At 41.8% G+C, this 13059-nt stretch overlaps 1 protein-coding gene across 6 annotated transcripts in view; it reads right to left on the bottom strand.

Annotated features, from left to right (window-relative positions):
- Positions 1–13059, bottom strand: part of COL19A1 (collagen type XIX alpha 1 chain) — a 1086226-nt gene that overhangs the window by 710686 nt on the left and 362481 nt on the right. For all 6 annotated transcript variants that reach the window (XM_068281448.1, XM_068281450.1, XM_068281452.1 and 3 more), the window contains exon 12: positions 5704–5748. In XM_068281448.1, coding sequence (XP_068137549.1) covers positions 5704–5748 — 45 coding nt within the window. The remainder of the gene's footprint in view (positions 1–5703; positions 5749–13059) is intronic.

Genomic DNA, 13059 nt, shown 5'->3' with positions numbered 1-13059 from the left:
CCGCAGCGGAGAGCAGCAGAGTCGCCGCTTCCGCGTCCCAGCTGGCGGCGGTCCCCGCTACTCCTACGATCAGTGTGCCCCGTTCAGGTCCTTCAGCCGCACACAGAGTGCGGGCTGCGCGCGCGCTCAGCGGCAGGACCTTTATGCTTCAGGGAGGGGAGTCAGCTGATCCTTCGGTCAGCTGACTCTGGCAGCCCTTCCTATTGGTTGAAACGAATGGGCGGCTCTGCTGAGTTATCCTTGGCATATATAGAGCCCCGCTGCCAGTTCCTCCTCGTCTGTTGTCGTGAATACTTGCGTGTGAGCGCGCAGACCTTAGGTAGTTCCCTGGTGTTGATGCTACGGATTTCACACCAAGCTTAGGAATTTTGCAGTCTTGTTATTGTTATTCTGTTAGACTAGTTCCGGGGTGTTGTTGCCAAGGATTTCACACCCAGGCTAGGATATTATTATTGTATTGATCTCCTGTGTACGACTCTGGCTGGCACTCTGACTTTGAATCTGTTTTCGGATCCTGTACTTCTGCCCATCTGTCTACCTGTTGCTGAACCTCTGCCTGATTACCGATTACTCTCTTGCCTCACAATTTTATACCGATACGTACCTTCCTGTTGCTGAACCTCTGCCTGATTATTGATTACTCTTATCTCACGATTTTGTATTTATTTACCTCTCTGTTGCTGAACCTTGCCTGCCTGACCATTCTACTCACCAGTGGGCCCTCGCCACTGGTGAGGTACTAGTTACACCAGCCCCTCTGGTGGAACCGTTCTGTTAAAGCTGTAGTACAGCGTCAATTACCTGCTCTTATAGGGTATCTGTCATTGTACTATTATTGTATCTCCTAGGCTACTGTTCAGTCTGGGTCATCCGCCCCACAGGTGTTCTCGTGCCTGCAGTACTATCTGAATCACCCGCTCCCCGGGAGATTCAGCCTCTTCGTTATTGTACTCTCCAGCTTGCTGGAACTTGTACGCTAGTGCACGCTTAGTGTACTGATAGTACCTCACCAGCCCCTCTGGTGAGGTCTGGTCAAACTATTAAGTTACTGTTGCACCCAAACACTTACACCTTGCTAGGAGTCCAGAGGTTAGTCATACTTGTATTATTGGTGATTCTGCAGATCACTAATAATCGGGTATACGTCTGTATTGTTGGTGATACTGCAGATCATCAATAATCATATACTCTCTGTGTGCTGACACCAACCGTTACAATTATGCTGCTAAATGTGGCTTTTATCATAGACATCTATGGCGGCGAAGCAGGTCGTTTTTCGGTGCATGAAGCTCACCACCCCATGGCAGCAAGTAATAATGCGCGTGGCGCATAAGGGTAATTCAAGGCTCTGGCCCACCGAATTACATCTCCCTCTGAGTTGCGATAACTCAGAGGGGGAATAGTATATAACACTACTGGGGAATTTTGCGGCAGCATGGAGAGCCATCATTCAGCTCTCCGGCAACCAACTCACCTATGGCTGTACAATACATACGCCTATGGCGGTGCCGTTTTTCCCGCAAGGGCTCCTCACCCTTTTTCCTGCTTTGACACATGGTGAGATCTCTCCGTCTACTAAAGCAAGCATGTCCAAAAGTTGAGAGACAAAGGTCTCTTTTCCCTATCTCCCACTATGAACCCAAAATGGAGGGAACTTAGGGTAATATGTGGTTAAGTCCAGCTAAAGTCCAATCCACTCCGCATCCTCTTAAGAGTCTCACTCTGTGTTTATTTTTCAGAATAACATACCCTGTTACATTATATTTTAACTTTGGATTTGGTTGTCAGTTTAGGGGTTTGATTACCAACATGGTAAGGGGTGTTGTATTGTTTGTCTACATTACATGATCTCATTTAGCCTTTTGGATTTGATAATGTGCAGATTGGTTGGTGATAGGTAATTGTGACTGATGATATATTTACAGTGCTGAATATGTGTGTGTGTGTGTGTGTGTGTGTGTGTGTGTGTGTGTGTGTGTGTGTGTGTGTGTGTGTGTGTGTGTGTGTGTGTGTGTGTTTATTATACTAACTGATGTTTACAGGACAACTAAAGTGAGAAGAATATGGAGGCTGCCATATTTTTTTCCTTTTAAACAATACCAGTTACCTCGCAGCCCTGCTGATCCTTGTGGTTGCAGTAGTGTCTGAATAACACCAGAAACAAGCATGCAGCTAATCTTGTCAGAACTGGCATTGCTTAAAATGAAATAAATATGACAGCCTTCATATCCCTCTCGCTTCCGTTGTCCTTTATTTATTTATTTATTTTAATTTTACCTCATTGGGCCTTATTCAATGTACCTTTGTCTTAAAGGAATACTATCGAACGTTAACACATTTCTGTCAGTAGCATAAATCAAAATTGCATTAACAGCTAGTGCAAACACAGCATATCGTTTTGCTGTGCAATGTTTCTTTTTCTTTTAATTTACCTTTTAAACGGATCCCCTGACAAGCTGACGGTGATGGCTAATGGGGCAGCTCATTATGTCAGAGGGGATTCCTTTTTACAGTGCAGTAGTGTATTATACTATTTTCACAGTTCCCCATGCCATTCATTACTATTACTATTACTATGTTTCCCCAACACTATTCAGCATGCCAGTCATCTGTCACAGTAGCCTGCTATGAGGAGCGAGAGGCAAACGCTCTCGCTCCTATTCTGACCAGCCAATCCCGCCAGAACCAGAAGGAGACTTCCGTGTGTCGGGCTCGGGCTGCCGCCGCCGCATTAGTTGTTTGTCATCGCTACGGATCGGAAGCAGGCGCCAAAGGGAAGGAGCAATGATGCGCCCTCCTCCAGCTTATATGGTTGCCGTTGCATAGCAATGACAAACAACTAATGCGGCGACAGCCCGAGCCCGACACACGGAAGTCTCCTTCTGGTTCTGGGGGGATTGGCTGGGCAGAATAGGAGCGAGAGCGTTTGCCTCTCGCTCCTCATAGCAGGCTACTGTGACAGATGTCTGGCATGCTGAATAGTGTTGGGGAAACATAGTAATAGTAATGAATGGCATGGGGAACCGTGAAAATAGTATAATACACTACTGCACTGTAAAAAGGAATCCCCTCTGACATAATGAGCTGCCCCATTAGCTGTCACCGTCAGCTTGTCAGGCGATCCGTTTAACCACTTGAGGACCCACCCTTTACCCCCCCTTAAGGACCAGCGCTGTTTTAGCTGATCTGTGCTGGGTGGGCTCTGCAGCCCCCAGCACAGATCAGGGTGCAGGCAGAGCGACCAGATCGCCCCCCTTTTTTCCCCACTAGGGGGATGATTTGCTGGGGGGGTCTGATCGCTCCTGCCTGCCGGGTGTTGCGGGGGGGGCACCTCAAAGCCCCCCTCCGCGGCGAAATCCTCCCCCTCCCTCTCCTACCTGGCCCCCCCTGGTGAACCGGGCTGCACAGGACGCTATCCGTCCTGTGCAGCCAGTGACAGGCTGTCCCCTGTCACATGGCGGCGATCCCCGGCCGCTGATTGGCCGGGGATCGCCGATCTGCCTTACGGCGCTGCTATGCAGCAGCGCCGTACAATGTAAACAAAGCGGATTATTTCCGCTTGTGTTTACATTTAGCCTGCGAGCCGCCATCGGCGGCCCGCAGGCTATTCACGGAGCCCCCCGCCGTGAATTGACAGGAAGCAGCCGCTCGCGCGAGTGGCTGCTTCCTGATTAATCAGCCTGCAGCTGGTGACGCAATACTGCGTCGCTGGTCCTGCAGCTGCCACTTTGCCGACGCACGGTATAAGCGTGCGGTTGGCAAGTGGTTAAAAGGTAAATTAAAAGAAAAAGAAACATTGCAAAGCAAAACGATATGCTGTGTTTGCACTAGCTGTTAATGCAATTTTGATTTATGCTACTGACAGAAATGTGTTAAGTTCGATAGTATTCCTTTAAGTGATATTTTCACAACTTATTGATACAATTCCATTAATGCCACCAGCAAGCAAGAAAATTCTCTGATAATTTTGACAGGACTTTTTAATTTACAAAGTGCTAAAAACTCATTTTAAACCCTTCCCAATCATCTAACACCGATAGGAATCGGGAAATGTGTACCATTTCAGATTGGTACACAATTGCGACCCTAGTGGATTGAGGTTCATGGGAGTGGAGGCACACAATAAAAAATGGAGAGGATCAAGTCTGGTTAGAGACATATCACAGGCAGTGGGTAAATGGATCTATCAGCTGCAGTCCTTAACCCCGAGGGGTCTAAATGTAGAATTTGATCTCAACTGCTTTATCACTAATGACATCTGAAATAATGGTTGCTGCAGGTAGCTATATAGAAAGTGAAGCATAGGGTCAACTGTAGACTGACTGTTCAATTATGAAATTTGATTGTCGAGAATTATGTTCACCATGTAGATACATAATTAAATAAGGGGGACAGGTATACAAACCACAGAGGGATAGGGGTGGGGTATATACACATATGTATTGAAATAATTGATGGGTTAACATCATTCTCCCTCTGTGGACCCGCTCCTGAAATAGGGGCTGGGTATGTGAACAGAGGCCAAATTCGGGACACAAATATGTTTATATATGTACAATATTGCGTCATGGAATTTGTCATGCACCATAAGGGATATAGAGCTGGATGATGCATTCTCACTCAGTGTCCAGAGGTGACTCCCAAGTTCATGCTAATCACATCAGCCTCAATGTGAGGTTAGAGTAGCATGACAGGGGTGGATTGGAGGAATAGGTTATAAGTTGTTTGATGAAGGCTAAATTGTGTCATGAATCACTGTTACAAAAGTTTATATCAACATATTAATTATTAATAGACATGGCCATTTTATCTAACCATTAGCCAGTTTTAAACTTCAGGATTGATTTATGATAAATCGAGCATTTTATAAGTTTATATTTAATCTTAGGCCTACTGGCATAGTTGCAATATAATAAAAGTCCACCAGATGGTGGCACAGAGGAAGCACAGCTAAATTAGGCAAAAGAAAATTAGGTGAAAGGTGGCTAGATGGCGCTGCACTCATTGAGGCTGATGGAGCGCATGAACATGCGACGTGCGTTCCAGACGGCACATAACTAGTTATTACGTTTGAGAGGGGAGGAGTTTGGAGCTACAAAGGACGTCTGCCGCACCTGTGACGTCAGCCCCTGATGAGTCCGCACGGACGAAACGCGCAGGGCGGAGCCAGGTGCGTCTGACGTCACGGGATGCGGAAGTGCTAGCTGGCCGCAATGACTATACGGAAGTCGTGAGCGGACACGCCGAGGGGGAACTACGGGACGCCGATTCCACCACTGGGCCCTTGAGCCCGATACGCCTGAAAATCATTTTGCTACGTAAGTGCGCTCTATAGGCGCAGGCTGAAGTGTATTGATTTTATTTGTTATGCTATGAGAGTTTTTATATTTGTGTTTTACAAGCCTAATCTGGATTAAAGCTTCTGAATTTTACTGGAGAGCTGTTTGCCTGGTTTATACACCAAAACGCTAGATCCACCTGTTATCTGAGGTGGCAACCATTTAGTGGTTAATAGCAAAGCCCCCGTAAGTCCTAGAAACACCAATAATAGGCAATAGCGGAATGTGGATTTACTGCGGAATCGGAAATTGGCATTTCGACCATCGCTAGAAATAGTACATCGTCTGTGCATGCCAAACCTGGGTAAAAACTCAACTTATGGCAAAAACTCATATAATACCATTTCACATCTCTATTACATACCATGTCTCCTTTCTCCCCTTTGATGCCATCAAGACCATTTTCTCCCTGTCAAGAAAAAATAAATAAATTAATATAAATGTTTCAATGTATGTATTTTAAAGAGACTCTGTAACAAAATGTTCAGCCTTACCGTATATTCCGGCGTATAAGACAACTGGGCGTATAAGACGACCCCCCCACTTTTCCAGTTAAAATATAGAGTTTGGGATATACTCGCCGTATAAGACTACCCCTCTTACAACGCACACCAAATTAAAATAAAAATTAAAAAATTATATACCGGTGCTGTGTATGAACAGATACTGGTACTGTACTGTATGTGTTACCCAGTATATAACAGTATATAGTCAATTGACTTGTTGCATTGGTCAACTCTCCTTAAGTAGACTCGTCAGCTCTGCTTGTCTACTTGTTTATCAGAGCGGTATGGAAGAATAGATTGCGCTCCCTCAGCAGGGAGTTCCGAGAGGCGGTAACAGGATAGGGCGTATCACCCCGCATTAATGACACCCAGCGTATAAGACAGCCCCCAACTTTTCAGAAGATTTTCAAGGGTTAAAAAGTAGTCTTATACGCAGGAATATACAGTATTTCTTTTATACTATAAGTTCCTATTCCTGTTCCTATACCTATACCTGTTCTAATGTGGTCTGTCTTACTGCAGCCTTTCCTAGTTGCACAGTGCCTGTATTATCTCTGTTATATAATCTAATCTTCTTTCCTCTGACAGCTTTGCCGGGCTAAGGTACTCAGGCTGTAATGTGCTGCATTGCTTGTGATAGGATAGACGCTATACACACCCTCTCCACGCCCCCTCTGTGCAGGCTCTGTGTGAGTCACAGACTGAGCTCTCTCAGCCTATCACATGCTGTTAGCAGCCATGTCTTTTGTTTGTAAACACTGCCTAAAACTGGCAATTACAAGCCAGGATCACAGCAGGGAGTGGCAGAAACAGCACAGAAGGGCCCAGGAGAATATAATGAATAGAATGGTATGCTTTTTTATTGTAAGAATCTTAGAGTACAGATTCTCTTTAAGTTGCAAAGTCCTTAGTGGTTTCAGTTACCTTACTTATTAACATGCATGTATCCTGATACACATTGATGCTAATTTTAACAATATAACTTGGACATATGAATCAAGTACTAATATGCTTCTAATAATGTGTTTCTGTAAATGGCAACAAACACAATTTTTGGTTACTTGGGTGGCATATAATAAAGAATGTGCATTTAGATTCTTGTCTTAAAATATTAATCCATAAGTTATGCAACTGCACAAAACATATAATCTCAGTCCTTCAGCAAGGGCATAACACAGCATGCATAAGAATTTCTTTCAGTAAGGCTTGTGTTATTTGCATAACTGCACATAGATACTGTAGCATTTTAGATGTGTAAGAGTTAAGGGGCCCTATGCAATTCCCAAACTCCCAGTGATTAGTGCTGGCAATTGCCTAAATTAGGTAATGCGAGTGTCGCCTAATTCAATTAAACCTAACAACCCCACCCCCAGGTGATGAATGGCAAAGAATAAAGAGCAGCTGGCTCTCGCGATGGGTGCACACGCATCTCCCGGGGGAGAAAGGCAGCAGTGCTGTGGTGCTAAAGGACAGTTCCCTGGCACAAATGCCTCCCTCATCAGCACTTGGAACACAGGAGCATCACTCAGGCACATACCTAGTATTCGTCTGAGCTATGCTCTTAATGCTCAAACATCGCTCAGGTGATGCAGGCAATTGAATTTGCTGGTAAATCCCAAACGATATATGATGTGATAAGAAGCTTGCATAATTTGAGCTTCTTATTACCTCGAATTGCATATGGCCCAAAGTGTCCACATACAATAGTCAAAATGTAACTTCAGCAGAAACCATGGTCTTTATTCAGAACTCTGCAATTGAAAAAGTTGCAAAAAGTAGATGAAAAAGAACTGTCAAAATTATTCTGAATATTTTCTTGGTTGCTGGTGGCTTAGAAGGCATGTTATTGATAAAATGTACAAATATCACGTTGGAGAAAACTTAGGAGAAAAGGTGAATTGAATAAGGGTCCTTGGCCCATATGCAATCAACTTTTTCTCCTTGGTTTTCTCCTAAGTGATATTTTGAGAGTACTTTTTCACCTACTTTTTTGTACTTCTCAATTGCAAAGTACTGAAAAGTTATTTTAAATGGAAGATGAAAAATTATCTCTTAGGAAAAAACTCAGGAGAAAAAGTTAATTGCATATGGGCCCTTGTGTAAAAGTGGTGTGCAGAATGGGAAGAGTTAGAAAATCTGTCAGATTTTTTTTCTCTGTGGGTTCTGGTTAACCTTAATTACTATCGCAGTGACAGGGTCACTGAGAACAGGAAATTAAGTAACATCTCTTTAATGGAAACACAAACAATAATACAAACTTTTTGCATTGTTGGAAATATTCAGAACCTCTTTTGGATTCTTATTGATATCTGTCTCTCCATTATCCTAACTGTGAATATTTTCCTACCACCCAGAGTCACTAAAAGCAGTAAATGAAACCATATATAACCAATGTGGATACAGACAGTACTAAAAACCTTATAGAGAAAAAAAATGGCTAAAATGCAGCACATTGTATCAAAGTGTAAGAATAAGGCCAGTAGTTTGACGACTGCCTGCCCCACCTTCTACTACTGTGAACATATTTTAAATATTATGTGGGCGCATTTTGGCTCATCACTAGAGGCGCCCATTGCCAAATCTAGTCTGGCAGGGCATCACTCTATGTAAAAGTGTTAAAGTCAACATGCTGTTACTACACAATTACACTTGCACATGTGCAATGAGGGAAGAGCTACAATGCATAGGCATCCATTTATTAAGCATTACTGCTCTCCATAATGCTGAAAACAGCTGAGTTTACGGAGCATTGTATAAAATGTCAACTCATCAAGGCTGTTACCGCATGAAAAGCTGAAATTACCGAGCAGTGAGGTAAATTACCGATTTGTGCGGTAAATACCTCCAACACATTTCAGCAAACGTCAATTCAGGAAGATCAGAGCAAGCCTAGGAACATGTCCTTTAATTACTAGCAGCTCTCATTTTGAATGCCTTCTGCACAGATATCCCCATGATTGACAGGAGCAGAGAGACAATAGGAACATCCTCTCTCTCCAGCAAATCCCTGTGATTGGATCCGAAGCCTTCTCCAGAAGGTCCCGATTTTCTACCCCCTAGGCAGCGAGCAGAGGGATCAGAACAAAAGAGGCCTCCCCTGCAGTCATTCGGCCATTTAACCCCTTAGGTTCCTGTGTGAAAATCAAAAACAAAGAAGAGTGGAAGGCCCTGTATCATGCAAAAAAGGTTGCCTTTAATCAAAGGTGCACAGACATCGGGTATGCAGTGGGGGTGACAAAGGCCTGACAGCCGTTTTGCTTAAAAATAAGCTTCCTCAGAGACCACCAAAGTACACCGTTGATTAAAGGTACCCTTTTTTGCATGATACAGTGCCTTCCACTCTTCTTTGTTTTTGATGCAAGATTCTTACTATGAAGTGCACATAATTGCTGGGACGGAATCCGGTGAAGGGCCAGTCTACCTCCTATTCAGGTCTAGTGCCAACTACCCTTCTTCCCATTTTTGTGTTCCTGTGTGAAGATGCAGAGGAGCTAGTGGGGAAATAACCTAAGCATGGCATGTTTAAAAACAAGAAGAGAATCAAGAGCCCAATATAGTGCAGTATTGTCAGGTAAAATGAAGAGTTCAATACAATTTTATGTGTATATACTCACAATCACGGGTTACCCATAGGCAACCACTCTAAATGCAGGTGGGGAGCATTAAGACCTGACCCCACTCAGGTTAAGAAGTCACTCTCTGTAGATAGTAGATAGGGATGCACCCCTCCACCCAAAGTGGACTAGAAGATCAGCAAAAACTCGGTATACAGAGGCGCCAAAGTAGAGTAAAACGTTTTAAAAACCGCTTAAAAGCAGAGGGGGATGTTAGGATGGACTTACCTCCCTCTTACAAAAAAAGAAAACTCACTTAAGTCTTGATAAAACAGAAATGACAAATAATTTATTCAACTCCACAAATGCACCTCTCTATACCGAGTTTTTGCTAAGCATGGCATGTGTATTGTTTCCTGGAAGTTCTTCTAAACTGTGGCAATTAAATAAAATGTTAAGAAAGACTAATAGACAGATTCAGAGTAAGCAGAGGCACTTTAACAAACTTGTACATCTAAAGGGATGTCGGGAAGGCTCTTACTATTGTAATGCCCTCACTGCACAGAACAGCTGGTAACAACACAGAGACACTCCACAGTTACTAAACAGGTTTTTGTGAATTGAAGCATAGTAAATTACAAACTTTTTTCATCATACAGCCTTTGATGAATTTACACCATAGTCCCAACCCCTCCCCCTGATGCCGGGATACCTCCTTAGAGTGAGAGGAGGTAGAGACCCTTGGTATCCCCATTAAGGAAACATTTTATCTATCATATTTTAGACACAACTTATTCTCTGATTATTTCTCCATGTATTCAACTCCTTTATATATTTTTACAAGGTTTTCAATTTCTTTTATGTTGTAGCATAACACTCCACTCCTATGAGTTGGTGAGGTTTAGGTGCAAAAGTTACTGGCATTTTGCAGTCACATTAAGTTACACTGAGAGAATATCTTGTGTGGCAGATAAAACAAAATGGCTGTTACTTTCTAGAAACCCCTCATGTTGTTCTACTAATAAATTGTCTTGGGTCCCTTTTTATTTGTGAGTGTTAAAAATGTAGAGCTGTCATCAATGCAAATCAGGATGTTCAAAAGCTTGCCAAATACAGCTCACTGTCTTGAAAAGTAAACAGAGGGCAACACACTTTTTTCTGGCTGAGAAAACATTGCTGATAACATTTTAAAGCTTAAAACTTCAAAGGGTCACATTACCTCTGTTTGTTTTGCAGTGAAATGAAACAGAGTTACATCAGATTGTCATGGCTGATGTTCAGAATGCAGTCCTAAAAATGCAACTCTTATGCTAAAAATAAAAATATGTCACTCTATGTTACTAATGTTCTATTTAACAATAAAGCTATGCAGATAATGAATTTTCTCAAAGGTTTATTTTCAGTTCTGGTGTTCTTTAATGTATGCTCTTGGTTATGTTAGGAAGATGTTGCTCTTCTTCCTTGTGCAAATAATCTTTGTAAGGATTGAGAGTTACCAGGGTCTGTAGCATTACAACCTCCAAGCAATGACAGTTGTAAAATGATCAAGTTAGCAGCCAGCTTCAACTACCCTCAAGTGGTCAAAATTTCCATAATATAAAGCTGAATTTCCAAATAGTACTACTGGTTTTTTTAGATGTTTGACACCAGCGATACGTGCATACATTATCTTATTACATTATTAGATTCTTTTACATTGTGGTTGTTGGTGACAGCTGTACTTTACATTAAAGCCTTACGGTGTACAGACTTTAAACTGGCAAATAGTTCTAGGCTTTCAAGCAGCTGTTTGCATGCTTACATAATTTTAAGTTTTTTGGTTGACAACATTTCTTGGTACATTCAGCGGCTAAGATGTCAACTTGTGACAGCAGAGCTTGGAGGAAAATATTATCACATTAACACAGCCTTTCCCAGCCCAATCAGAAATAGAAAGACCTGTTATAAAATGTTTATGTTTCTGCATATGTGTATAAGATATGTAAAAAGGAATGAATAATTCAGCCTACTTAAATGTTAGTACTTCGTAAATTCAGCAAATAATGAGGCGGCATAAGCACAAATAATTCAATAAAAATGACTAATGAAATTCTCCAGAAAAATGTAAATGAATAATTAGAATTGCTATTAAACTGTAACCAGTAGACTCAATCCAAACACCTAATTTCAGTATTATTAGAAGTATATTGGATGAGGTCTGATAAAAAAAACAGCACAGAAAGATTTTTTTATTTCTGGGTAAAAAAAGAATGTTTTCCACTTTTATCTACAAATAAATTAATTAAAGCTCTCAGTGTGAGCCTGGCTTCCCATTTTCTGCCTGTCTTTATTCTCTGCCTCTACTTAGGGAGGGAGTAAACAAATGAAAACCATGGTTTACGTTTCTGAATTATGGCAAATTCTGGGGTTTCTGGCACCGCTATTCACAACTATATCACTGAAACGTAAAGTATCATTTCTTTTCATGTGATTCAAAGATCCCTCAAAGTCATGCATAACTACCTCATTTACCCATGTGTAATGATAGCACATGAATTCCATACTAAACAAGTGGAAAAATACTTGATAGTGGATTTTAGGCAGAATAAAGAAAGCTAAACTAGTAATCCCTGCCATTTTGCCACTTATTGTTTCCTAGGACCATTCACAATAAACAAGTTCACAATAAAAGCTGAAATTTTAGTGCAAAACATATTCTTTGGGTTATGCCTTATTAAAAGGATGATGACGCTGAAAGCGAATGCAAGGTGGCGTGAAGTGGTGAGATACATGTGTCTGTACAGTGCCAAACATATTAATAATAAGGCTGTGTTTCATTTTTCTTCCTGCCTGAAAGAGTTAACCTTCAGGCATGCAAGTGACAGCTTCTCTCTTGTCAGATCCTTGTAAGAATATAGTGTAGCCCTCACTGATAAGGAATTACAGCCATAAAATGTTTTCCTGCCTTGAACAACTTCTGAGAGCAAGGTATAGATAAGTACATGTAAATAGTTCATATATTTTAGAACTGGGATATTTCACTTTGTAAATGTTTAAACATTGAACAAAACCATGTGATATCTAAAAAATGTCATTTTTAAGAGTAGGTTGATAGATACAATTACTTATCTCATCAGATTATTTTCACCCCAGGTTCACTGTAATACTTCAGGTGTCTGTCACTTCTACTTCTGAGATATTGACTTGTAGTGACAGGTAGCAGGTAGAATGCCAAAGAACACATTTACCATTCAAATAATTCTGAAATGTTGTAACAAGTCAGCCCTAGAGCTGCACTATGACTGGTGTACCAGTCTATGCTTTGACTCAGGCTCCGATAGATGCACTGCTCTGACTCAACTGTCCTCATTCCTAATGTGACTGGCACTGCTCTGACTAGCAGCTGTTTTTTTCATATTGTCTCGTTCTCAAAGAGAATATTTTTCCTCTGGACTCTACTTATTTATTACACAGTAAAATGAGTCCTTTATCGTCATAACCAGAAGGGCTACTCAACAAAGAAGAAGCCATGGCTTCAAAGCTGCCATACAAAATCCAGAATTAATGAGAGTGAGGGGCATATGGTGGGCACCAGATTTATTTACTTTTAAACAATTTTACCACAAAATCCCTGTTTTTTCTTTTCTTTTTTTTTTTAAAGCAGATTTCCATTTAACCACT

This window comes from Hyperolius riggenbachi, chromosome 4, assembly GCF_040937935.1.
Source record: "Hyperolius riggenbachi isolate aHypRig1 chromosome 4, aHypRig1.pri, whole genome shotgun sequence".
In the NCBI taxonomy this organism is placed as follows: Eukaryota; Metazoa; Chordata; class Amphibia; order Anura; family Hyperoliidae; genus Hyperolius; species Hyperolius riggenbachi.
This window is presented reverse-complemented; position numbering and strand designations above follow the sequence as displayed.